Source organism: Dendropsophus ebraccatus, chromosome 8 (assembly GCF_027789765.1).
Source record: "Dendropsophus ebraccatus isolate aDenEbr1 chromosome 8, aDenEbr1.pat, whole genome shotgun sequence".
Classification (NCBI taxonomy): Eukaryota; Metazoa; Chordata; class Amphibia; order Anura; family Hylidae; genus Dendropsophus; species Dendropsophus ebraccatus.
In genome coordinates this window covers 92,601,864-92,628,618 of record NC_091461.1, presented here as the reverse complement: position 1 = coordinate 92,628,618, position 26,755 = coordinate 92,601,864, and the positions used below count along the sequence as shown (strand labels likewise).

Sequence of the window (26,755 nt, the reverse complement as noted above, 5' to 3'; positions counted from 1 at the left end):
GCATCAATGGTCAAATAGCCAATGAAAAACACTGATGAATAATTTTTCCTTAAGCCTTGGTCAAAGCTATTTTTACTCAATAATCAATCATCATATATTGATTGGAAAAAAAAAATGAAACCAGCTGGAATCTAGCATCAGTAATCTACTAGTGTGAGAATCTATAGGCCCAGCTGCGACATTAGTGGGTTTTTGTGCCAGAAGATGCTCAACTGTATCCAGACTAGAGGTACCCAACAGGATACTAGAGGAACCTTCAAATGTAAGGTTTTCCCCAATAAACATATTCTTTTATTCTAACATTGTAATAACATATACATTATTACATTTACACTTATAAAGTTTGATTCAGTTCCAACAACTCCTTGGTGTGGTATCCTTTTTTAGTCAATAAGAATATTATACGTCATGAGCATATATAAGCTGCTTGTGCACACAAGATGATTCTTTTATCCACCTTTTCTTCCTCCAACAGATAACAATAAAGCCAAAATGTCACCTGACAAGTTTCACCCCGTTTTTCATTCCCCATACTACATAGGACAGAATAAGAACTTTACCAAGTCTAATATTAAACCAGAATTGTTGAAACTATATAAAACAATTGAGAGACCTGGAAAATCAGTAAGTGACGAATCAGAGGACTCTTCTAGTGAAGATGATTTTCCAGGTAGTGACCTTTACATACACACTCAATACACAGCCAACGATGACCAGGCCACAGAATCCGACTCCAGTGATGAAGATGTCATTTATATATCCACACAACAAACTCAGACAAAACGTCCTCCCATATTTAGGAGAGAAGATCCAATGCCACGGGATCGACCAAACCTCTTACGCGTCTACAACCCAAGAGCTTTAGCCTACAGACCACCTCCTATTAAAGAGATGCCTAAAACTATTAAAACTAACAACAACACTCAGAAAATGAATGCCATGTTAATAAAATATGGTCAATTCAACAGGAATTTTAACATGAAACCAGCCCCTCCACCTCCTCGGCAGACATTTCCCACAACACGGAGGCTGTTCACCTGCACCGAGTGTCCAAAGTTTTTCACTAGTAACGCAGAACTGACTAGGCATCAGCGGGTTCACAAGAGGAAGAAACTGACTTGTTCTGATTGTGGGAAGCTTTTCCCATACAAGTCCCACCTGGTCAGACACCAGAGCGTTCACACAGGGGAAAGAGCCTTTGTGTGCTCAGAGTGTGGGGAAAACTTCCTCTGCAAGTCCCACCTGGTGACACATCTAAGAACACACACAAGAGAAAAGCCTCTCGTCTGTCAAGATTGCGGCAAGCACTTTTCGTGTAACTCAGCTCTTATTACTCATCGGAGAATCCACACTGGAGAGAAACCCTTTGTTTGCCCCATCTGCGGGAAGGCTTTTGCTCAAAGTTCAAACCTTCTCTCACATCAGAGAGGGCACACTGGAGTGAAGAAGTTCATCTGCCGCGAGTGCGGTAAGAGCTTCGCCCAGAAAAATGACCTGAATAGACATTTGAAAATCCATAGAGGACAAATTGTTTTTCAACACATGTAGAGCTTTTTGAGTTTAAATAAACCCTGTTAACCTTTCAAGTACTTTAAGTTGTTGTTAATTTTGTATTGCGAGAAATGAAGAGATTTACCAGGTTGTTGACCTGGGCACATCAATTTACAGCAAAGCACAGACGGAATATGGTTTTATAATAAGGCCATGTGAATAAAATTAATAACTGGCCATATCATCAGCCCGATCAGAGTCTGCGAAATCTTCTAAGCTGTTCTGCTGTTCCCCTAGTGCCAAGAATGTTCTAACCAGGATCCAATGATCAATGACAAGAACACCCAGTATGTAACTTGCGTACACCAAATAATGCTGTTGGGCGTGGGCCCTCTTTGGCCTTGACATAGCTATAAGATTTCACGGGCCTGTAAGCCATGAGAGGTGTCATCTCCGAATAATGGTTGACAGCTAAACATGTCTACCGGAACATATTAAATTTAACCAGGTAGGAAAAAGACTGCTATAAAAATTTAATAATACAGAAGTAGAACTTAGTGGCCACAACAGCTTTAACAAACTTTTGTTATATAGCTACAGCCATATAGAAAATAATAAAGTGCCTATGCTTTACTTCTCCATGGTCCCCCACTTACTGCAGCCCTACCACTTCCAAAACAGACTCCTGTAGGGAGGGACAGCCTGCTTAGCCAATCACTGGCTGCAATGCTGTCCCATATCACTGACTGATACTGGACAGTATCACAGCCAGGGATTGGTTGAGCAGGCTGTCTCTTCCAAAACAAGTCCTTATACATACACCAGCTGTGAAGTGGGTACCAGGACACTGCAATAGTTCCCCCCAAACCTCCCCAGTAGTCACAGCAGCTCTCTCTCCCACTATGACAATGGTCATTGATGGCATGTCACCGAATGGACAATGAGAAAGACCTGCCACAGTGACTATCCCTGTGTTCTCGTGATCACATTTTTTGTTTTCTTAAAGGGGTTATCCAGTGCAACAAAAACATGGCCACTTTCTTTCAGTGAAAACACGACTCCTGTCTCCAGTTCAGGTACGGTTACCAATTAAGCTCCATTCATTTCAATGGAACTGAGCAGCAAAACCCTGCCCAAGCTGGAGACAAGAGTGGGGCTGTCTCTGGATGAAAGGGGTTATCCAGCTCTACAAAAACATGGAACACTTTCTTCCAGAGACAGCACCACCCTTGTCTCCAGCTTGGGCGGGGTTTTGCTGCACAGTTCCATTGAAATGAATGGAGCTTAATTGGAAACCGCACCTGAACTGGAGACAGGAGTCGTGTTGTCTCTGATAGAAAGTGGCCATGTTTTTGTTGCACTGGATAACCCCTTTAAGCCTTGTTTTAGAACAATGAATGGAGTGCTGACCATGCATGCAAGGTGCTGTTCGTTCCTGTGCACAACTAGCAGCTAGTCTGGAGCTGACACAAGAAAAACATGAAAGACTGACATTCTACAGGAAGTACAAGGATTGAATTGCAGAGTACTTGGGGTAAAGTTAATTTCTCTGACTATGCAGAGAAGAAAAGGTCTTGTGTGGTGCCAACAGTAATGCATGAAAAGACCATTCATGCATAGTGCTGCTTTTCATCCAAGGTGCCACAGTCCACACTCCTCTAGGAGTATGTAAGGTCAGTTTCATACAGATTCACAAGGATACTGTTCGTCCGAACCCAAATGTTCAGCATGTCATTACCAAGGGCTAAAGAAGTTGGATGCATCCCTAGGAAGTCCTGGAAATCATGGATACAGGCTATGGCATTAAGCTGAGCGTGCTCAAGGTTCATTCATCTCTAGTAGTGAATAATGCTTTTTGTACCATGCCTCAAGGCAATAGTGATAACTAAGCAGCTCAGTTAACAACACAATGAAATTTTTAGGTTCATGGCCAGTAAACCCTCCAAATTGCAATCCCATTTAGAACTGTGGTCCATCATCAAAATGCAGGTGGAGGAAAAAAAAAAATTGTGATTTGGCAAGAATAGGTTGCCATCCACCAGGATTTGGTCCTGAAACGGATACCGAGCACAACAGGTTTTGTCCTTGTAGGACTCGTCAAGTTAAATATTTTGCATGAAGCGGCACAGAGTTCAAAGGTTGCCGGATGACAAGACGAGGCTAGCGAGGCACTTCACTTTGCTATTACTGTAAATTTGCTTATCTCTAATAACTATGTTGGGATATGTCTTTGTAGATGGTAGATGTTTCTGATCGCGACATGTCCCACTCCCGAAACTTGCTGTGATCCCAAAAATACAGTCAGAAAAAGCGTGCGCCACTGCGCTCCACTCTCCCAGCTGGCAGAACTTGTTCACTCTATAGACTGTAATGAAGTGAACGAATCTACTTAGATTGACAGCCAAAGAGAGATGTATTCTGCTGTGTACTCCACCCGGCTGTATCTCATGATCGCGGTGGATCTCTGGTGCAAGACCAAGACAATTGACAGTAATGTTTTAAATTGTATTTCTGTATACCACAGGAATCTCTAATTAAAATCTAAGTAACAAACTGTTAGAACTATAAACTTCTACTCCAATTGTGACACTTCTCTTTTCTGCCTAATCTTACAATCTAAGTATCCATGAAAATTTTTTATTTAAAAATGAGCATATTTGTGTATTTTATCTTAAATCATAATGTAAAAGTGATGTCAGAGAACAAAAAATAACTAAGCAATTGACTATGCAATAATTTGTTAAACAAAAGAACACAGGTTGATACATCTTTGGAAAAAGTAAATTTCCCCCTACCTAAGGGTGTATGTATGTTGCCTCTATGACCATACAGTGGTTTTATATCAAATTAAAAATTTTTGAAAAACACTGTTAGTTCCCATTCAGTACAATATTACATCTATAATTGTTGCTTTGGAAATTTCCCCACAGCTTTGGTTGTGGCAGCCTGAAAAAAAAGAGTGTAAAAAATATAATAAAAAAAAAAATTAAACCAGAATCCCTGAATGATCAGCTGTGCTATTCTCTCAGTTAGGGTCCTATTAGACTAATGGTGGTTTTACGCGGAACGATTTATCGTTCGAATTTGCACAATAACGATCAAATTTGTAAACGCAGCGAAAGATCAAGCGACGAGCGAAAAATCGTTCATTTTGATCTTTCAACATGTTCTCAAATCGTCATTGATCGTTCACAAAAAAATTTGCAGATCGTTCCGTGTAAACATTCTTTCAACGATTTCACCTATGTGTGAGATAGGCTTAAGCAATCGCGAAACGATCGCATAACGATTTTTCCGTACGATGTATCGTTCCGTCTAAACGCTGATCGTTATAAAAAGAACATTGTTCATTCAAAATCGTTAATCGTGCGATCGGGCGAATTATCACTCCGTGTAAAACCACCATAAGCGATTTGTTTTCTCCAATTAACGATAAATGATCACAAACAATCACTTTTGAGAATGACCTGAAATCATCCACCATAATACATGGAGCAATAGTAGTTACAATCATTTGTGTACTACAGTGTATGAAGTATGTAAACAATCATAATAACAAACAATGTATAAGTACACCGAAAGATTTGCAATCAATTAACAGTGATTTCATGGTCAGCTTAAAATATGTGATAAACCTCAGACAATGTTTGATCAATGCCTCCATGGAAAGATTAAATTTGAATATAATATTTTATAAAATCTTTCTGTGTAATAGGTCCCCTAGGCAGCTTCTGTTCTGCATCCTGAGGTCTCCCAGATCAGACTGTGGTCCGGAATGGACTGGTACAACCTGCATAGTACAAGAGATAAAACCATCATGTTAATATCTAGTAATTAAAGGGGTTTTTCAAATTGCAAGCAAATGTTCAAGGTCCCTTTCACACAACCCAACATAATGAAAGCCAATCTCTTTGAATGTGGAAACACTGTTGATCACTGGCTGCTTATAGACCGATGTAAAAGGGCCTTAATATGCAGTAAGATTAACCCATCACTAAGGGTATATGCACACTAAGCAATTCTCACAGAAATTCGAGTGGATTCCGTGTTAAACAATCCATAATGTCCACAATTATGGAGCGGGAGAGAGAAATGTGTTCACTCATCACACAAGCACACAGATTATTGAAGCCAAAGCCAGGAACAGACTATAAAGAGAAACAGGTAGTAAAGAAAAGACTGAGATTTCTCTTTTCAAATCCATTCCTGGCTTTGGCTTCACCAATTGCAACCATAAATCTGTACGTGTGAACACACCATAAGGCTTACAGAGTCATCTTGGCTACGCATACTGCAGCAGAGAATTTCCACACTACAGAATTCTCACGGATAACTCAACGTGGTTTCCATTGCTTGCCTGCCCCTGCACTCCTGCTACAAGTTCCACCGGTCCGATAGACTCCATTCTATGGTCAGGCAGATTCTGCCATCCGCTCAGAGAATGAACAGGTTAATTCTTTTAGCGGATGGAAGAATCCAGTTGACCATAGAATGGAGTCTATGGGACCGCCAGAACTTCAAGCAGGAGTGTGGGTGCGGCCGAGGGAGGGAAACTGCTGCAAATTATTCATGAGAATTCTGTAGTGTGGACATACCCTGATGCAGTAGCCAAGATGATGCTGTAAGTCTTATGCTGGGTTTACATGGAGCGATAATTTGCCCAATCGTACGATTAACGATTTCTAAGTAACGATTTTTCTTTTATAACGATCAGCGTTTAGATGGAACGATATATCGTACAGAAAATTTGTTTTCCGATCGTTTTGCGATCGCTTAAGCCTATCTCGCACATAGGTAAAATCAGTGAATGACTGTTTACACGGAACGATCGGCAAATTTTTTGCGAACGACGAACAACGATTTAAGAACAAGTTAAAAGATCAAAATGAACGAGTTCTTGCTCGTCGTTCGATTGTTCGCTGCGTTTACACGTACGATTATCGTTCGAATTCGATCGTTATCGTGCAAATTCGCACAATAATTGTTCCGTGTAAACCCAGCATTATGGTGTGTTCACACGTACAGATTTTTGGTTGCAACTGGTGAAAACAAAGCCAGGAATGGATTTGAAAAGAGGAGAAATCTCAGTTTTTACTTTACTACCTGTTCTCTATTTATAGTCTGTTCCTGGCTTTGGCTTCAATAATCTTTCAGAGTAAACACACCCCTACATCCATATGACCATACACCATGGGGGAGATTTATCAAATTGGTGTAAAGTAGAATTGTCTTAGTTGCCCCTAGCAACCAGTCAGATTCCACTTTTCATTCCTCACAGATTCTTTAAAAAATTAAAGATGGAATCTTATTGGTTTTTAGGGGCAACTAAGACTTTACACCAGTTTCATAAATCTCCTCCCAGGTGTTTTCTCCTGCTTGTGTGATAAGTGAACACAATTCTCTCTCCCACTCCATGTAATGGACATTATAGATTGTGTGCTTCATCTCCTTAGCTTCCTGGCCCTCTCTACTCCATCTACTCCATCTGTCGGTAATTGTGTTACCCCCCCGGTAGCCGCTGGCACGTATACTCACCACAGCTGATCGGTGTCCCGTGGCGCCGTTCAAATCCGGAGCGCGCTAACATCCACCTCTGCTGTGAGTCCTCTTCTCTGTCCTGTCATTACACGCCGGATTTCACACGCTTCCATGCATTCTCTATGGAAGCGCGTGACTTCCGGCGTTCAATGACAGGACAGAGAAAAGGAGTCACTGCAGAAGCTGAAGTGAGCGCGCAGCGCCACGGGACACCAATCAGCTGTGGTGAGTATACGTGCCAACGGCTACTGGGGGGGGCAATAATATTTTGTTGTGAACTGCTTCTTTAAAGGTCTCTCTTTTGACCTAGGAAATATCTTTGCATTAATAAACTTTCTACATGGTTTCCTAATTTGCATATAATTCCATAATCTGGTGCAGAATTGAATGATATGTGCCACACCAGTCTTCAGGTTAAGTGGGATTACAGCTTGGTTTCATTCATCTCAATAGAGCTGCAATACTACACCTAAACTGACAACAGGGGTAGTACTGTTTCTGGAAGAAAGCAGCTGTGGTTATCTAATTCTGGATAACTCCTCTAAAAGTGGTTGTACCAGAAACAACACCGATCACAAGAATGTCCTAAGTCCCCTGTTTGAATAGAGGGGATAAAGCATGCAGGCTGCCACTTCTTTTAGGTATATGGGACTAAATAAAGTAGCCAAGCGCTCTATTCTGTTGCTTCTCTGCAGTTACATACACTTTCATGGGAATCTGTCAGCTGTACTTCACGTTCCAAAATGCTGATACTGTTAGACAGCCATTAGGTTAAAGTGAATGTACCATTAGGCTCGGGCTGAAGCACTGGAGGCGGGCCGACCCACCTCCAGTGGGAGGAAACCCCATGACGCCGCTCCATTAGAATCAAAAGAGCCGTTTTGTAGAGGGGAGGGGGTTCCTCCCACTGGGGGTGGGTCACCCTGCCTCCAGTGCTTCAGCCCGGGCCTGATTGTACATTCACTTTAAAGAGACACGTTGTACCTTTCATATATCCAACTGTGCTTCTAGGATATAGAAAGATGATTGTATTCTGTGGTGCAAAGGCCCCTGAAAAGCTGCAAGTTGTACCACTTTCTCTCTCCTTCCCTGTTTGATTGACGCCTGGATGCTGCATCCCAAGCAGGGGAGTGGGGAGGTGTTACAGCTTGCCGCACTTGTGTCAGTGAGAATACAAGCAAACGTGCGAGCATTGGAGAAGGAGAGTAAATGGGAAAGACCTCACCTGTTTCTCTGTGCCACAAACTTCTATGTGGCTGTTTTTTTTCAGTAATTCAATTAAAAAAGTGATCTCATATATTCTATAGAGACATTACATACAGAGTTAACTTTTTCAAGAATTTATTTCTGTTAAAGTTAATGATTATGAAAGGGGCCCCCTTTTATCAAAGGGGGACACACGGAATTGCGCCCCCCTTCCCCTGATGGTAGGGTCAGGTACTGTTATTAGTGTCAGGTTTGTGCTTTCTCCCCCCCCCCCCCCCCCCCTTTTATCTTTCAGGTGGCTGTGGAAGTTCCTGGTTTCTGGCCAGCAACAGACCCCGCTGTGATTGGCTGGATGAAATGTGCGGGAAAAGGGAGAGCTAAAAATAACTGCGTGTCCGCACTTTTGATTGGCTCTCTGATTTGTGCGGGAGAATTCAATCAGTACTTATATGGGAGCCTGCGCTGCGCTGCTCAGTCAGCGTGGATTGAGAGAAGAAGATTGCTGCTCCCGCTCTCCCTCCCTTATTTATTAATGTCAAAGTTTGTCGTGGCACTTTGCTAGTGGGGGTATTGTCGCCCTGCCTTCAGGCGGACATGTTTTTACCGTTAAGCCCTGAGTATGTTATTTATTACTTATTTATTTATTGGGCTTAACATTGTTATTGTGTTTACCCATAATAAAGTGCCACGGCCTTTTTATTCCAAATGTTGTCCATCATCATTTAGGGGTGTGGGGGCTGCATTTCCGTGGATTACAGCCAAGAAAAACCCAAAAATGTCGACCAAATGAAAAGTCTGTACAGTAAATGCCCTCAATATTTGGTCGGCGCACCTTTTGCATGAATGACGGCATCAATGCGGCATGGCATGGAGGCGATCAGCTGATGACACTGCAAAGGTGTTATTAAAGCCCGGGTTGCTTTAATAGCGGCCTTCAGCTCGTCTGCATTGTTGGGTCTGGTGTCTTTCATCTTCCTCTTGACAATTCCCCATAAATTCTCTATGGGGTTAAGGTCTGGCGAGTTTGCTGGCCAATCAAGCACAGTGATGCTGTGGTTAGTAAACCAGGTCTTGGTACTTTTGGCAGTGTGGACAGGTGCCAAATCCTACTCGAAGATGAAAATTCCATCTCCAAAAACCTTTTCAGCACAGGGAAGCATAAAGTGCTCTAAAATTTCCTGGTAGACGGCAGCGTTGACTTTGATGAAACACAGTGAACCTACACCAGCAGATGACATGGCTCCCCAAACCATGATTGATTGTGGAAACTTCACACTAGACCTCAAGCAGCTTGGATTATGTGCCTCTCCACTCTTCCTCCACACTCTGGGACCTTGATTTCCAAATGAAATGCAAAATTTACTTTCATCTGAAAACAGCCCCTTGGACCACTGATCAACAGTCCAGTTCTTCTTTTCCTTGGCCCAGATAAGACGTTTCTGGCATTGTTTCTTGGTCAGGAGTGGCTTGACACATGGAATACAACACTTGTAGCCCATGTCCTGCAGACGTCTGTATGTGGTGGCTTTTGAAGCACTGACTCCAGCAACTGACTCTTTGTAAATCTCTCCCACATTTTTGAATGGCATTTTCATTACAATCCTGTTAAGACTAGTGATGCACGATGCACCGAAATATCGATACTACTATCGATATTTCGGGCAGAAAAACGGTTCGATACCAGGATTTCCTGGTATCGATACTTCATATTAATCTGCATAATAGTGCAGATTAACATGAAGTATGGTGCAGAGAACACGGCCGGCAGCTACCTGAGCGCCGGCCGTGTGCTCTGTGTGCCGCCCCTGTCGTCCCCTCCTCCGCCCGCGCGCTCTCCGCTCCCGGCGGCGCCAAATTTAAATAGCCGGCACATAGCGATCGCTAGTGCCGGCTATTTTAAGGGTATATTCACACGAACGGGCTCGCAGCGAGATTCTTGCTGCGAGCCCGGCATGTCCTGGCAGTTCCCATACACTACATACTTGCTGCGGTCTAAACGACCGCAGCGAGTATGTAATTCTGCCGCCCTTAACCCCTTCTGCTCCCGGCCGGCTCCCCCGCTGTAAGCATACTTTACCTGTCCTTGCTGCACGGGGTCCCGGCGTCCTGCTCTCCCGTCCGCCAATCAGTGGCTGCGGCTGGGCAACACACTAATTGGCCGGACGGGAGAGCAGGACGCCGGGACCCCGTGCAGCAAGGACAGGTAAAGTATGCTTACAGCGGGGGAGCCGGCCGGGAGCAGAAGGGGTTAAGGGCGGCAGAATTACATACTTGCTGCGGTCGTTTAGACCGCAGCAAGTATGTAGTGTATGGGAACTGACAGGACCTGCCGGGCTCGCAGCGAGAATCTTGCTGTGAGGCCGTTCGTGTGAATATACCCTTAAGGGTAGATGCCGCTGTCATAACCGACAGCGGCATTTAACCCCCGCAGAGCCGATCCATATGCAGCACGAGTCTGCTGCATATGGATCAGCCCCTCACTGCTAATGACTGCGGCCCGCAATCCCGCGGGCGGCAGTCATTCAACCAATCCAAATACGGGACCCGCCGATGCTGCGGCAGCGGTCCCTTACACCAGCCAGTTCCCCAACCTCCGGGTCCATAATCCTGTCGCCCCCCCCCCTTCCCGCGGGGCCCACCGATACAGTGGCACAACAACTCCCAGAATACCTTCTTGTGGGGAGTTGTTGTTCACAAGGAGGCATGCTGGGAGTTGTTGTGCCAGGAGGCTGCTAATGCATTACAACTCCCAGCAGCATACCTCCTTGTGCACTACATCCCCCAGCATACCTCTTTGTGCACGAGGAGGCATGCTGGGAGTTGTAGTGCACAAGAATGTATGCTGCACGGAGTTGTTGTGTTAGGAGCTGCACAACTGCAATTCCCTGCATACCTCCTTGTGCACTACAACTCCCAGCATACCTTCTTGTGGGGAGTTGCAAAGCACAAGGAATTATGCTGGAAGTTGTTGTTCACCAGGAGGTATGCTGGGAGTTGTAGTGCACCAGGAGGTATGCTGGGAGGTGTAGTGCACAAGGAGGTATACTGGGAGTTGTAGTGCACAAGGAGGTATGCTGGGAGTTGTAGTGCACAAGGAGGTATGCTGGGAGTTGCAGTTGCGCGGCAGCAGCCTTTCAAAACATCCCAGCATACCTTCTTATGCACTACAACTCCTAGCATGAGTTATGTTTGAGGTTAGAGGGGAATTAAAAAATGTAAAAAAAGTGTTTTTAAAATAAAACAAACAAAAAAAAATAATAAAGGTTCTAATAATCCCCCCTTTTCCCTTTTTAAAAAAAAAACAAAAAAAAAACATACATGTATTTGGCATCCATTACATGGGAATTGTCCGAACTATAAAATGTAACAAAGTGATCAAGAAGTCACATAAATAAAAATGTTGTGCATGGAGGGAACATATCTGTAGTCAGGGAGGAGGGAAATTATATTTCTATTTGTATTTTATTTATTTAGTATCGAATTGGTATTGAGTATCGAAATCCGAAAGCTGGTATCGGTATCGAACTCAAAAGTTTGGTATCGTGACATCCCTAGTTAAGACTGCGGTTCTTCCGGTTGCTTGTGCACCTTTTTCTACCACACTCTACTACTGTGGGCGCGCGATCGCAAAACGATTTTTCCGTACGATATATCGTACCGTCTAAACGCTGATTGTTATAAAAAAAATCGTTACTTCGAAATCGTTAATCGTACGATCGGGCCAATAATCGCCTCGTGTAAACTTAGCATTATGGTGCGTTTACACAGGCAGATTTATCTGACCAATTTTGGAAGCCAAAGTCAGGAATGGACTTGAAAAGACAGGGAATCTCGATTATCGTTCATAAAATCGTTCAAACGACCGCTCGTTAACGATATTCGTTCTGTGGAATAGCTGTAAACGAGCGAATGACAACAGTGAAATAGTCGTTGAGTCGTTCACAATTTTTTTTCAACATGTCGAAAAAAAATCGTTGGTCTTTCAACAATAATTTGCTAATCTTTTCGTTGAATAAAAAATCTTTCAGTCGTTCTTGAAATGTCTACCTACATTTCCCCACGTTTTAAACGACCATGTAACGATGTAACGACCGCAAAAAAATCGTTACACTACAGATATCGTTCACATTCCCACTCGTATTATGTGTTATTGTTCGCTTAAAAAAATCGTTAAGTGCTCGTTAACGAGCGGTCGTTGGAGCGAGTCTATGAACGATAATCGTTCCGCGAAATAGGGCTATCAGTCTTTCCTTTATGACCTGCACCCTGTTTATAGTCTGTTCCTGGCTTTGGCTTCAAAAATCTGTCAGATAAATCTCTCTGTGTAAACGCACCATTACAGACCTTTTATAACACTTAGGAAGCCACTGCAGGTGTTTTGGGTTGATTATTCTAATTTTCTGAAATACTTTTGGGTTTTTCTTGGCTGTAATCCATAATCATCAACTTTAACAGAAATAAATGCTTGAAAAGTTCACTCTGTATGTAATGACTCTATAGAATATATGAGGTCACTTTTTGAATTGAATTACTGAAAAAAAAAAAAAAAAAAGAATTTTTTTTTGTTGATATTCTAATTTATTGCAAACCACTGTACTTCCTCAGGCTTCAATCACACCTGTTGTGGCTCACTCACGCCACTGGGGGCAGCAGTACCAGGTTTTGTTTCATAGGGAATACAGTGGGAACAGCATCTTTTCTTATTACCATCCTTTGATTTGATAGCAAGTCTTTTGTAAAATGGGCAGATCTCATGCGGAAATAACCAGATTTCTTCCTGCTGCATATGTGTTCTGCAAAACTGTTCAAGTTCTCCATTTCTTGACCCATCTGCTGCAACCACAACTTTATTTTAGTCATTTCTGTAGGAAAGGAATATAAAATGATGCATTGGCACTCTGTGGGCCTATTGGCCTTGCTGAGATGCCCGGTTACAAAGCATATAACCCTGCCATGATTCACAAGCAATAGCCTGCACATGTCCCATGCATACATCACACATACAACAGTCTGCACATCCCAATGCACCAGATATAACCCTGCAATTAACCCCATGCGATAGTCTGCAGACAACATATGCATGAAACGTGCAATAATCTGCATTTAACAACGCGATGCAAATAAATCAACCTGCAATGATCCCCAATGCGATAATATGTAAATGACAATGCAATATGCACAACCCCGTGTTATACCCCATGAATATGTCACTTGAAATAGTGTTCACATGTTTGCATTGTTGTGCAGACTATTGAAAAAAGCATATTGTGTACCCCATGATATGTTCTCCACATAGCAATTCACTAGGTTCCAATCCAGGGGGAGATCTGGTGACACACCTGTAACATAACAAACTCAACTCACCCCTCACTAGTTCCCCATCAAAGCAGCTTCAAGTCTTGCGTCCTCTACGCATGCGCACTTAACCAGTCACCGGTGTGCATTCTGCACATGCGCTCAAGATATACGTTTCTAAAGCAACGGGAAGCCAACTGTGCTATTATTGTCAGGAGCGGACGGTAGAAGACATTATTAGTTTCAGTACATCTGGCTGCCCATAAGGAACACCAGGTCTCCTCAGTGGAGCACAGCTGGGGGGGGGGGGGGGCACAAATCGAGGACTTGGATATAGCTCTGTGCCATGTCCTGGCTTTGGTCACGTAGCTCTAGGGTCAATTGCATCAATAGGTCCCTCAGCATCGAAGAGTTTGGGGGTGCTGAAGGCTACATAGAGCAGGATGCTCCTTAACAACCCTATGGTGACACCATTGTGAGCTTTGTGCAGGTTATCACATCCGCTTAAAGGATGCCCATCAAAGTGGCATGTTGTAAAATTGGGCAAGATTACACAGGTGTCAAACACATGGCCCCTCCACCTAGTGCAAAACTACCATTCCCATCATGCCTAGAGGCGGAATTAGCGCCATAGCAGCTGTAGTAACCAACCCCACCCCACCTCACCTACACTAGAGAAGGATGTGTGTCACATGACCCCAGGTCCTCAAACTTACTGTGTGGAGATCAGCCGGACTACAGAAGAGGGGGAACACTAAGTCTGTGTGTCTGTGCCAGTAGTGTCATTGGAGTAGTAGTGTCAGTGGAGTGTATGTGTATGTATATGCTAGCAGTGTTTATCAGTTATGCCTGTGCCATATGCTGAAGCTTTAGTGTATGTTGTCCAATCAGTTTTACAATATTGGAAGGGCCCTGATTTTGACACCACAGGACTAGAGGCGTTTTGCTGACCACTGTGCCCCTTTGCTTTTGATTGGCTCTTCGTAGACTTGTCATGCATTCATTCACCAGGAGGAGATAAATGCGTCTACCCCATTGTTTTACTGAGCACTGGGGATCTCAGCACCCAGACAAAACTTATAATGTCACTATGTCATCACAAAAGTTTTTAAAACTATAGGTATTCACATAGATCCAATTGGTAGACTAAATGGATCATCTGGCTTTCTCTGTCCTCAATCCTCTCTAGAGATGGTTATTCTCACTATATAGTGAGGGACAGGTATTACTTGAGGTCTCACCATAGAGTTTACCTGTAGTTTTAGGTTACTATTCAGGATAAGCTGTTGTCTATGCATAAGGAGTAGAACTAGTTCTGATTTTTAGTTGTCCCTAATGTCTGCTGTACACTGTACACTGCACACACACACACACACACACACACACACACACACACACACACACACACACACACACACACAGAAGAGGTGATCCTATTGCTCTGTATATAGTACATCCTCAGAAGCAGCAGTAGCATGGAGGATATTATAGAGCAATAACAAAAAGCCTAAGCTGTGAATCAAGCCCTGGAGTCAGATCTGATGACTTGATTCATACATTGATAGTGCTGAGATAGCTGGTGACTCGCAACTGCTGACAAGACTATGAGGGAGATTTATGAAAGGGTGTAATTATACACGTGGTGTAACCTGCCCACAGCAACCAATCACAGCTCTTTTTATATTTTACCAGAGCTGAAAGCTGAGCTGTGATTGGCTGCTGTGGGCAGTTTACACCATGTGTATATTTACACCCTTTCATAAATCACTCCCTATGGATGTACATCTGTAACCTTCCGCATTTGCACAGACTCATTCATGATACAAAATACATGCTGTAACTTGGGGCTGCACAATTACACGCAGCATGGATCCATAACACATTCTCATGACTGGGTCTGCATAAACGGATGTGTAAAAGGAGCTCTTTTGTACTAGGTGTGCAGTAGTTTTTGTTTCTCTCTAATCACTCCCCCTCGTTTATCGATTTCCCCCCCTCCCCTCTCAATAGACATGTACGAGCAGCATGTAATATTATCCATCAGTAAATTTGCTAGTCTGACTTGAACTGCTTTTCAGAATGAATGGTGGTGTGGGGGCAGGAAAGAATCCTGATAAGAGGAGCAAGACACATTTTTCTCTGATAAGATACCTTATATAGTTATAGTAATGTCCCTCATACTAGTGATCTATGACAGTCACTATTTGATCCTTTTGTTGTTGCTTTCGTAGTAAACTTGTCAGACATTTATTCAATATCCTAGATTTACTGAAACGGCCTAATTCTCAAGCCCTTTGCACCCTGCCATATTCAGTCCATGATACATGCCCAGTATATTTTACTGGCCAAGTAATACTTACCTACTATGGCCTCCCCACAGCTCCCATTGCAGCTTATTCCAAACCCTAGTTGCTTGTCTTTTTCTTCCTAGTAGTTGGACCTGCCTGCTCAGCAACTATCCGAGACAGGAAATCGGTGTGACCAGCCGGCAGGTCCTGATTAGACTCCTCATCTCAGAAGTGGAAAGAAGAGACAAGAGGCAGGGAACTAAAAGTCTCTGCAATGGGAGTTTCAGGAATCACAAGCTGTATTTTTTTTTTAACTTTTCAAGCAAAATATAATTTTTTTAAATTAAGGATTCTGCACTAAACAGATAGTGAATGGAGCGGTAGGTGAGTATATACGCTGTTGGTCCATTCACAAGGGAGACACTTTAGCACAGTTTTTGTGATCAGTGTGGGACCCAATGATCAGATCCCCACTGATCAGCTAGGTATCTCCTATTTACAGGAAAACTTTTAATCTTAAGAAAACCCTTTTTAAAATGATATACTCATGTTGAAATGATAATACCTAAACCTATTGTTCTATGATAGTTATGCCCATATTGTTATGGACATTGTTATGTCCACCTGCTGAGACCCACAGCAATTATTAAAACAAGGACTAGAGCAGAGGTGTCAAACTTGCTGCCCTCCAGCTGTTGCAAAACTACAATTCCCATCATGCTTGGACAGCCACAGCTTTAGGGCGGCGAAGTAAGCAGTGGTCAGGCATGCACACTGTCTCTCCATTCAATCTCTATGGGAGCTGCTAGATCTTCAGATGTGTGAGGCTCTCACAGACGCATTGCTAAACCAGGAATACCACAGACGGGGCACACTGGTGGAAATATACTTTAATTCCTATTTCCTTCTGAAGACCATGGGACAATGAGAATTTTATTTTTATCTATAAAAAAATAAATTACAATTCAGCATTGTCTATGTGTGCGTCTTCTCACCAATGTGAGTCCTCTGATGTTTAACCAGATAGGAGTGTGTAGTGAAACACTTTCCACAGTCAGGGCAAGAGAAGGGTTTTTCCCCTCTGTGGCATGTCTGATGGAGAAGAAGGTAAGATCTTTGTGAAAAACATTTCCCACAATCCAAGCATGAGTATGGCTTCTCTCCCGTGTGTATTCTCTGATGCATGCACAGGCTGGCGTTCCGTGCAAAGCACTTTCCACATTCTGAACAGGAAAACGGCTTTTCTCCCGTATGGCATCTCTCATGCAGGACAAGGTAGGATTTCTGGGTGAAAGATTTCCCACAGTTCTCACACGAGTATGGTTTCTCACCTGTGTGTATGATCTGATGCCGAGCCAAGTGTGAATTGTATGCAAAACACTTTCCACAGTCTGAGCACACGTATTGTTTTTTACCCGTGTGGATCTTCTGATGAGACACTAAGTGAGACTTGCAGTTGAAGCTGTCCCCGCATTCAGAACATACATATACCTGATCCCCAATGTGAGGTACAGAGTGTGTGATCATGTACGGAGGGCTGGGAAAATATTCTCCATGTTTAGATGGTGAAAATGACCCATCAGAATGATGAAACGCTGAACGGACATTAGGAATAATGCAATGTTCCTCATCTTGCGTATTGTCTTCCGTTTCAGAATCTAAAGAACATTAAAGAAAAAGAATAGCCCATGATAGTAAAATGCAAATACAGTGGTACCTTGGTTTAAGAGTAACTTAGTTTAAGAGGGTTTTGGATTAAGAGCTCCAAGTTGTTCAAAATTGTGACTTGGTTTAAGAGCTCCCTGTACTGGGTGGGAGTGGAGCAGGGGCAGGGTCTGCATAGCGGGGTCTACAGCACTGTACTCCGACCCAGGAAGTCTCCCTCACCTTCCAAATCACAGCAGATCCACTTCAGGCTGGGGCTTGCATCAGGGGACAGGACTGTGGAGGTAATCTCTTCACAGCTGTAACCCCTCTATCCCCGGACAGAGAGTGCTGCCATACTGTGCCCACATATGTCCTGCTCATTCCCTCATGCTCCCTGCTGTCTGTCAGTCCTGATTGGTCCAACATCCCCCCCCCTTCCCCACTGCTGTCATGTGACCACACAGACCTCTGACAGCAGCCCTGCTTCTTTATTCTAGCCTGTTGTACTACGCTACCGCATTATGGGGACCTGCAGTTCCATCCTGTATCTACAAACTACTGCTGTGTGTTCAGGTTTATGCAGTTACTATACATTATACTCCTCATGCAGATTGCTGTACTGTACAGTGACTTATAATATCACACATCCAGCTGTTTATAAATGTTTGTTTCATGTGTACTACATGTTATTCAGAAAAAAAAATCATTATTTTTGGGGTGTGGGACCAATTGTCTGCATTTCAATTATTTCTTATGGGAAAGTTTTCTTTGGTTTAAGAGTGGATTTGGATTACAAGCTTGGTCCCAGAACGAATTATGCTCGTAATCCAAGGCACCACTGTGTTATATTTTGCAGAAAAATTATTTTCACCCAGAACCTAGGATTCCAATACTGGCATGGTGGCTTAATGGTTAGCGCTGGGTCCTGGGCTTAAAACTGTCTGTCTGTCAAGGACTGCTGTAAGCACATTGTAAGGTGTTTCTTGGAGCCATATTGTGCATTCCTTCCATTCTTTAGAAGCCACATATATGATTTTAAAGGAGTTCTCTAACAAGGCTAAAGCCTTCTGCTCCCCAGTGCTGAAACTCTCTTCTGAGATGTGGGGAGGGGGTGGAGCTAAGTCTCAGTCATTGCGTGTGGGGCGAAACATGTCAGCATGTGATGTCCAATAGCTGCACAGTGTCTCCACAATATTGGTGATACTGTGCAGCTATTTGACTCACTTCCGAGAAGTTGGATCTTAGAAAGTGGGCATTTGCTAGTAGAAGGCTTTCACTGTCTTAAGGTTGAGTAAACTATGAGGCCTCAGACTTTTGTGGCTTCTACTCACCTGGGCTGATGGCTGTAGGAATTTCCTCCTCTTTACAACAGTGATCTGCCTTTATGTACAGGTCTTCTTGGCCAATCTGTGATATAACCACAGCTTTTACATCAGCCAGATCAGAAGTCTAATCATGGGAAAAAAAACACAATGAATCTAGAATAGAACTGTCAGCTTTAGGTTAAACCACCACATGAAAATATAGGTAATTTGTTCCAGATTTTTGTAATGAAACCCATCACATCCTGAAGCTCCCTTAGACTTGAGGAATGGATATTGTCAGGGAGCACTATAATGAGGGTATATTGAGGTGTAGGTATACGCCATGCCACCAGTACAGCATTGGAAAGATCTGTATTCATATACTATTGCACTGAAACCTACAAGATTGGATAGGCATGGTTATTTAGGATAGTTGGGCCGGAAGAAAATGTAAGGGCCAATGTCTGCATTCTAATATACCGGTTTGAGACTTTGGCTGAGGTTACGTAATCAAACAGTTTTGTGTAATTATTATTTGTTTACTATTCCCATGCATCTGGTTACGGTGGTGGTCTGTATATGTAAGTGGTAAGTTGTGACGTAACCATATGATGTGCAGCTCACGTGAGTTAGATACATTGCGGTGTGTCTGTTACACAGAATTTTGGTGTATATTATATTGAAAGCTATTATAACTTCAGATTATTTGGACAGCTTGTATGTCTCTATGTGTAGATTTACATGTCAATACATACCTGGGATTCTTGTGTAACATCTTTGTAATCCTCTGGACAACCCTTTGTATAATGAGAACTGTGACATCTCAATTGCAAATTTCTGGCACCATCTGTAGAGAACACAAAAATAATATTTTTGTAGAGGATGTATTACCACAGCTCTTATGCTTTAGCCCTTATTTTCGCTCTACAGTATAGTGTCCTGACAACACAATGGTTCTGTTAGAAAACCCAATGCTGTTCCCTACAGCATGAAGAGTTTTTCATAGTGACCTTATCCATGGTGTCTCTATAACAGCCAATCACAAGCTACATGGCAAGATTTTCTTACTAAGGAGACTTAATCAGATGTTCTGTGCCAGCAACACACAGTGAGCAGGGCCGGATGCAGGTGGCTACATTTACTGGGTAGCAGTGGCACGGCAGTAATGAAGTCAAGCTCTGGCTCAAGAGATAGGCCATCAATTATATTAGTACAGAACCCCCCTTTAAAAATAATACCCATTATCTCTCTTTAGATGATGTCCCTAACAGGGTCAGCCAACATCCGTATAGGTAGCCTCTTAACATCCTTGTGTTCCACCTAGGAAAAGGATGTTGGCACCTTTGCTAATGTAGTGTACACTGACTCAAAGACACGTCTGTTAAAGAATACCTGTCACTAAAATAACTTTTGATATGTCAAACGTTATTGATCCCACAGGGTCTCACTGCTGAGACCAGAAGATATAGCCAGGGAGAGGATGCGGCGGAAACAGCGTGATCCATTCCCCTGCCGCCTGCTCTGTCCATCTAGTAAGTCTCATAGACTACCATTAACAGAGTCAACCATAATGGACAAACAGCCGAGGAGTTAATAGTATTGAGCTGTTGCAGGCTCTCTGGGTTTATCTCCTGATCCCAGTGGGTCTCAGCAGTGGGACCCTGTGGGATCAATAACTTTTGACATGTCTGATGACAAGTCAAAAGTTATTTTTAGTGACAGGCCCTCTTCAATCATAATGCAGGGCTATCACAATTCTACATCATTGATAGAGCCTACTTTACTACTACTAGATTTCTACCAAAGCACAGAGAAGTCTTTCCTAGGTTCTAGGCCTTCTGCCCACCCCAACATCTTTGATGACAAATCCCTTTATCAATCAAGGCTGATGGGGCAGCAAGCAGCAGCAGGGGACTGCCCCAATGACTTGTCGTAGAAAACCTGCTTACTTTCTCCAGACCCCGAATACCCTCCTGGAAAAAGCTTTATATTACAACAACTGCTATATTGGGATCAGACCAAGACTAAAATTGTACTCACAACTGTTTGCATATGTAGCAGAGCTGGAGCTTTAAGTCAGTTTTTTCTTTTTCTGCTTATTTGTTCCACCACTGTCTTCTTAAAGTGTGCCCATCATTATAACAAACTTTTGGCATGTCATAGCATGTCATAGGTTTTTATCGGTAGGGGTCCAGGTGCTGAGACCCCCGCCGATCATTAGAACAAAGGGACAGAAGCACTTTGCAGTCATGCTCTGCCTCTTCATCTCCGCTATCAAGGGTATAGTAGCGGTGGACGAAATTATAATGGAGTCTATGGAACTTCCGGCAATTGCGTATACCAGAAGATCCATAGGCTCCCATTATAATTCTGTCTACTGCTACTTTAGCAGCAAGACCAGAAACGAAGGGACAGAGTGCTGAGACTCTTCGTTCTCGATATCAGCAGGGGTCTCAGCACTTGGACCCTCACCAGTACAAACTTCTGACGTGTGGCTATAACATGTCAGAAGTTTGTTGTAATGATAGGTACACTTCAAAGGGAATCAATCATTAGAGAATCACCCCTGCAGATATTCATATGTTACTATATGGCTCCCAGCACAGTTTCCAGGCATATAAATAATCGCTATGAGCATCACCTATACAGCCCGAAAACTTACTTTGTAAATCCTACCAATGCAGGCTTGGGGGCAATCCTCAGCTCCTAACTAGTCACTGCTGGTGGGAAACATTTTCAGCAAACACACCTTCCCACCAGCAGTGACTAGTTAGGAGCTGACCACCACCCTCATGACTACATAGGTAGGAGTTACAAAAAAAAGTTTTCAGGCTGTATAAGTAATGCTCACTGCGATTACATATATGCCTGGAAACGGTGCTGGAGGGCCGTATAGTAGCATATTAAAAGCTGCATTGGTTTCCTTTAACTGCGCAAAATTAACCTTTCCTTACCTATGGAGTTCAGTGGATGAGATTTTTCCATCTTCATCTCCTTGTAGAAATCTTTCTGGTCTTCTGAACAATCTATGTCCTAGGTGATGAAATGAACAGGGACAGTGTCCTGACACACAATGCAGTGATACCAACACCTCACTTTTTGATACTGTATTTGTCCCAGGAGCGCTCACCTCCTCTGTCAGCAGCTCAATGATTTTTTGGGTGAGTTCTAGGATCTTCTGATCGTTGCTTCTCTCATGTGTTAGTGAGTAAAGAGATGCTGTTGTATGCTCCCCATCTCCTTTTAGTGGCACATAGTCCTATTAAAAGGTAAAAGACAACATGGGGTTGTATGACCCTTATAAGATTTACTACACACAGGTTATGTCATATGACATCATTTCCACATCAGTTCAAAAAGGTATGCACACCTACCACACCTCATGTATCTAAAGTTCATAAAAATAAAATGTGATTGGTATATACCAAACAGGTCCATAGACAATTAATAGGATCAATGTAAAGATCCTTACCTTCCCAGTCAGCAGGTAGATGATCTCCAGGGTGAGCTTTAATATTCTCTTAGTGATATCACTCCTGTTCGTCTCCATATTGAGGCCTCAGAGAACAGACTGTATTGGAGATGCAAGGAGCTAGTCTAGAACCAGATACACACATATAATCAATGTCTGCATTAAAACCAGTTATGGTAGGTTCTAAAACTAGATTATAGTACAGTATAGCATTATACAGTATTACAGACAGCTTAAACGCTATCACTGACAAACAGCAAAAATAACAAACAAGTGGATCTTTGGCTCTAAAGAAAGGACAATTAGGCTTAAAGAGGACCTGTCACCACTCCTGGTCTATCTGTTTTACACAATACATGCAATTCCCCGTGCAGCTGCTGGTCCTCTGCTGTCCCAACTCCACAAGATCTGTCCACTCAGCTAGTCAGTGGTATCCGGCTCCAGTCACTGATTGTCTGAGCAGGTAGTTTCTGTGAGGAGGGGATGCTCAGACACCAGAATAGGCCCAGGAGCATTGGTGCGGCAGCTGTGCAGATAGAGTGGAGGAGCGTATGATACGTTTATTACTTTCTCACCATCCTCAGCCCTGGAGAAAATGTTTGCGTTGCCTGGAAAACCCCTTTAAATCAGTCTCAGTAACTAATTCTCTTTTAAGGTACGTTCACACACAGTTGACACAAGGAAATCTGCTGAAGGTAATCAGCAAGTTTCTGTCTATGAAACCTGTACCCAGTGCTGTGGACTTAGGATTTTATTGCAGATCTTATGCGGAGTCTATATATATATATATATATATATATATATATATATATACACATATATATGCTCAGTGATCTGTTGCAGGCCACATAAAGTATGATCTCTCCCTTATAGAAACAGTAGGTGAACATATGAAGATACAATGCAGACATGACAGTGATCAGTATATAATACGCCATAATAGCCTCCGACAAGCCCTGTCATACAGCAGGGCCCTACACAATAATAATGACAGCCACCTGCCTTCCCTGTGCCAGGGTCCCGGCCTCCTCTGCTCCTACTCTCCACTCTCACAGATGTGACAAAGGCTCACCAGCACAGAACTGCTCTGCACACATGCGCATACACCCAGCGGCTTCTCCGCCGGCACTGCGCATGCGGGAATTACACGCCGGAGGTGACGTCACTTGTAGGGGACATTCAGAGCTGTGTACGTCGCGTTCTGGACACGTCACAGCGTCTGTGTTTCCATAGCAACGAGGTAGCGCTCGTTAGTCACCGATTTATGGATTTAAAGCCATTATGAGCAAATGATTGTTACATAAATATAATAGTGTGTGTGTTTCAGGCTCCTATATTTTGGCAGCCTGCGTTTGGCCCTGTGTGTAGCGCCTTTCTTCCTGAAGGGGTCACTTTCCCCATTGCTTGAATACTGTAAAAAGTAGATGCAGAACGAAACTTGTGGACAACCCCTTTAAGAACTTATAAGGAGACACAAACGTTCCCTGGAAGCTGCTTTATTATCAATAAATCACTCTCAGAACACTTACATCTTTTCTCCTGGCTTGTATAGGAAATATGCTTGACCCTGGTGGGCTGCAGGTGTTTGTGGTAGTAAAGTTACTGCATACCACCTGCCCTGGTAACCCCATGTTTTCCATGGAGCCATGAGCTCGGCATCTGTCCAGATTTGCTTAGTGTTGATGTCGGCCATGAGCACCAGAAAAATTGTGGAGCCAATAACTCATATATAACGATAATACAATGAGTGTATACTTCGTGGAGGTATACACTAATCGGCGCTGCACTGCAGATACCTGGCCACCGTGCTGCTAAATAGATCTCGAGGATTCCGTGTCCTCTGTAGTGGTGTAGAAAGCAAATATAGAAAATCGGTGATCTAAAGCGCTGTGGCTGGTTTGGAGTTGATATATTTTATGTAACAATGTATTTGTGTATCCTGCAGGGGAAGGTAAAATAATGTAGGGGCTAGCGAAGCCAGATGAATACTTAATGTGTATATGTAGTGTTGTTTTAATCACAGTAGTAACAATTATGCTGATATTGCACGTAGCTATGCACAGATATACTGGTGATTTTAGTATTGCGGTAATGTCCTACCTGTTATTCACCAGTGTTCTCAAGTTCATCTTGTAGGGTGTAGACAGGAGGAAAAAAAGGTTCTGGTTATCGGGGTTGGGAGCGAGCCCCGGCCGGTGGCTCTGCTGCTACCTAACGCCCGACGCGGTGGAGTGAGATCAAAGGAGTCCACATATGAGTGACATCACTGTAGTGGATACGGAAGCCGATGTATGGCAAAAAGACATCTAACGCGTTTCAGCGAACTTGCGGTCGCCCTCGTCAGAGATCTCTGACGAGGGCGACCGCAAGTTCGCTGAAACGCGTTAGATGTCTTTTTGCCATACATCGGCTTCCGTATCCACTACAGTGACGTCACTCATATGTGGACTCCTTTGATCTCACTCCACCGCGTCGGGCGTTAGGTAGCAGCAGAGCCACCGGCCGGGGCTCGCTCCCAACCCCGATAACCAGAACCTTTTTTTCCTCCTGTCTACACCCTACAAGATGAACTTGAGAACACTGGTGAATAACAGGTAGGGCATTACCGCAATACTAAAATCACCAGTATATCTGTGCATAGCTACGTGCAATATCAGCATAATTGTTACTACTGTGATTAAAACAACACTACATATACACATTAAGTATTCATCTGGCTTCGCTAGCCCCTACATTATTTTACCTTCCCCTGCAGGATACACAAATACATTGTTACATAAAATATATCAACTCCAAACCAGCCACAGCGCTTTAGATCACCGATTTTCTATATTAACTCATATATAAGGCTACACAATCTGCATCGCATGTGTTGCTGCTAAATATCAGAGTGGCTTATATAGTATCTACACTGCAGCTACTGGAAGTGACTGCGACTCGCAAGTTGCTGTGAATGCAAACTTAAAGATGTGGGTCACAATATGGACTCATTCACTTTCAGCAGCTGTGATGAGGGCAGTGCGACCAAAGTGACCGTCCTGCACCCAAAGTTACTGTCTACCCCAATCTATAAATATTATTGTGAGTTCCCCTTTACTGACCATATGCTGCCTGATGGACACTGACTCAACACTCTTTGGTGACTCCCTGGGCCCTATGGCTATGTTCACTACAGCAGGCGCACCAAAAGTAGTTGTAAAACATTATGTTAATATAACCTTATAGGGGTTGTCTGGTGCAACAAACTTTTATTCTGTATGGGCTCAGGCTGGCATAAATTATACTCATCTGCCCTGATCCCCTAGCATGTCCACCGCTGCTTGGCAGTGCTTTCAGCTTCGGCCTTGTTTTAGAGAAAATGTCAGCTTAGCCCATCACTGGCAGCACTACATCCAGTGACTGGCAGAGGAGGCATTTCCTTCATAAAGTGAGATGAAAGAAAGAACTGCTTCTTTATGGGGGCTGAATGGCAAGATGGACACAGCATGGCATCAGGGCAGCTGAGTATAACACGTTTTCACAATTATAACAGTGTTAACCCATATACACCAATACCACAAATATTAGGTAAAGAAAACCTGTGCCACTCTTGTGAAATATATATAGATCTATGGAACAGCATGGGATTCTGTTGCACCAAAAATACCATTATACATCAATAGTACAATAGAAAATGTTGTCCCCATTCAAACTTTACACACTTTACTGTAGAGGTAAAAATGAAGGGCCCCTTTCGGGTTTGATAGTAAAGGTATATTCATTTCACTCTCAGTAGAAATGTGCAACATTTTCTTAGCAAATAGCATTTTTGTGTGTTTAAAAAAAAACAAAAAAAAAAACATGACCATAGGCTGACCATGGGTCCCTTTCATGGGGGCACTTGTGGCCAACACTGAGGGGGAGATTTATCAAACAAGCTTTCAGAAGGAATGTTCTCTGTTGGCTGTTGCAACCAATCACAGCTCAGCTTTTACCAGGGTTTGTGTGAAAGCTTAGCTGTGATTGGTTGCTATGGGTAACTAAGGACATTACTACAGTAAGACTGCTTGATCTCCCCTGACAGAAACTGTGTTAGGGCTCTGTGACAGTCATTAATATGGAGGAATAGGGCTGTCACTGCACCAGGGTTGGGTTGTCACTGTTATGACGGCAGTCACTGTTACTTGACCTTTTAAAATCCTTTTTTTCCGTATAGTAACCAAAAGGGACCGTGCCCTATTCAAAGATGGCCGCCCACAAACCACACAACCTCTTGCAACACGCGTGCGCATTCTCAGAAGACATATGTCTGCCGCAATCATCAGTATAACTTTTACATATCTTACAGTCTGCTTTATGTAGCGGCTGTCCTCGCTCCCGCAGCCATGTTTGATAAGACTTTCTCAATAACGTCACAGTCCACTGGTCTTCAACATGTCCGCCACTGCGGGGACCCCGAAGCCTGAGCCCGCAGACATCAGGCTGATCGCTCTCTAGTGTTAATGTAAGCATTTATTAATACATACAGAGGACAA

General features: G+C 43.2%; 2 protein-coding genes across 6 annotated transcripts in view; one reads left to right on the top strand and one right to left on the bottom strand.

The window, feature by feature from the left end:
• LOC138800077 (zinc finger protein 585A-like) overlaps positions 1-26,755 on the top strand; it is a 42,373-nt gene that overhangs the window by 10,623 nt on the left and 4,995 nt on the right. The window contains exons 6-7 of the mRNA XM_069981884.1: positions 476-1,544; positions 2,498-2,567. Of these exons, the coding sequence (XP_069837985.1) occupies positions 476-1,544; positions 2,498-2,567 (1,139 nt within the window). The remainder of the gene's footprint in view (positions 1-475; positions 1,545-2,497; positions 2,568-26,755) is intronic.
• Positions 16,699-26,179, bottom strand: LOC138799606 (zinc finger protein 664-like). Of its 5 annotated transcripts, none has more exons than XM_069981045.1 (7): positions 23,244-23,363; positions 22,242-22,366; positions 21,900-22,028; positions 21,724-21,802; positions 19,525-19,616; positions 18,797-18,872; positions 16,699-17,476 (listed from the first exon to the last, which is right to left on the bottom strand). In XM_069981045.1, exons 2-7 carry the CDS (start codon positions 22,317-22,319, stop codon positions 16,794-16,796), a joined length of 1,137 nt encoding a protein of 378 aa, XP_069837146.1. In that variant the 5' UTR covers positions 22,320-22,366; positions 23,244-23,363; the 3' UTR covers positions 16,699-16,793. The 5 variants fall into 5 exon arrangements, with proteins under 5 accessions (XP_069837146.1, XP_069837143.1, XP_069837144.1 ...); XM_069981042.1 differs by lacking the exon at positions 23,244-23,363 and adding an exon at positions 26,098-26,179 and having other exon boundaries at positions 16,700-17,476; positions 18,797-18,914; XM_069981043.1 differs by having other exon boundaries at positions 16,700-17,476; positions 18,797-18,914; positions 23,314-23,372.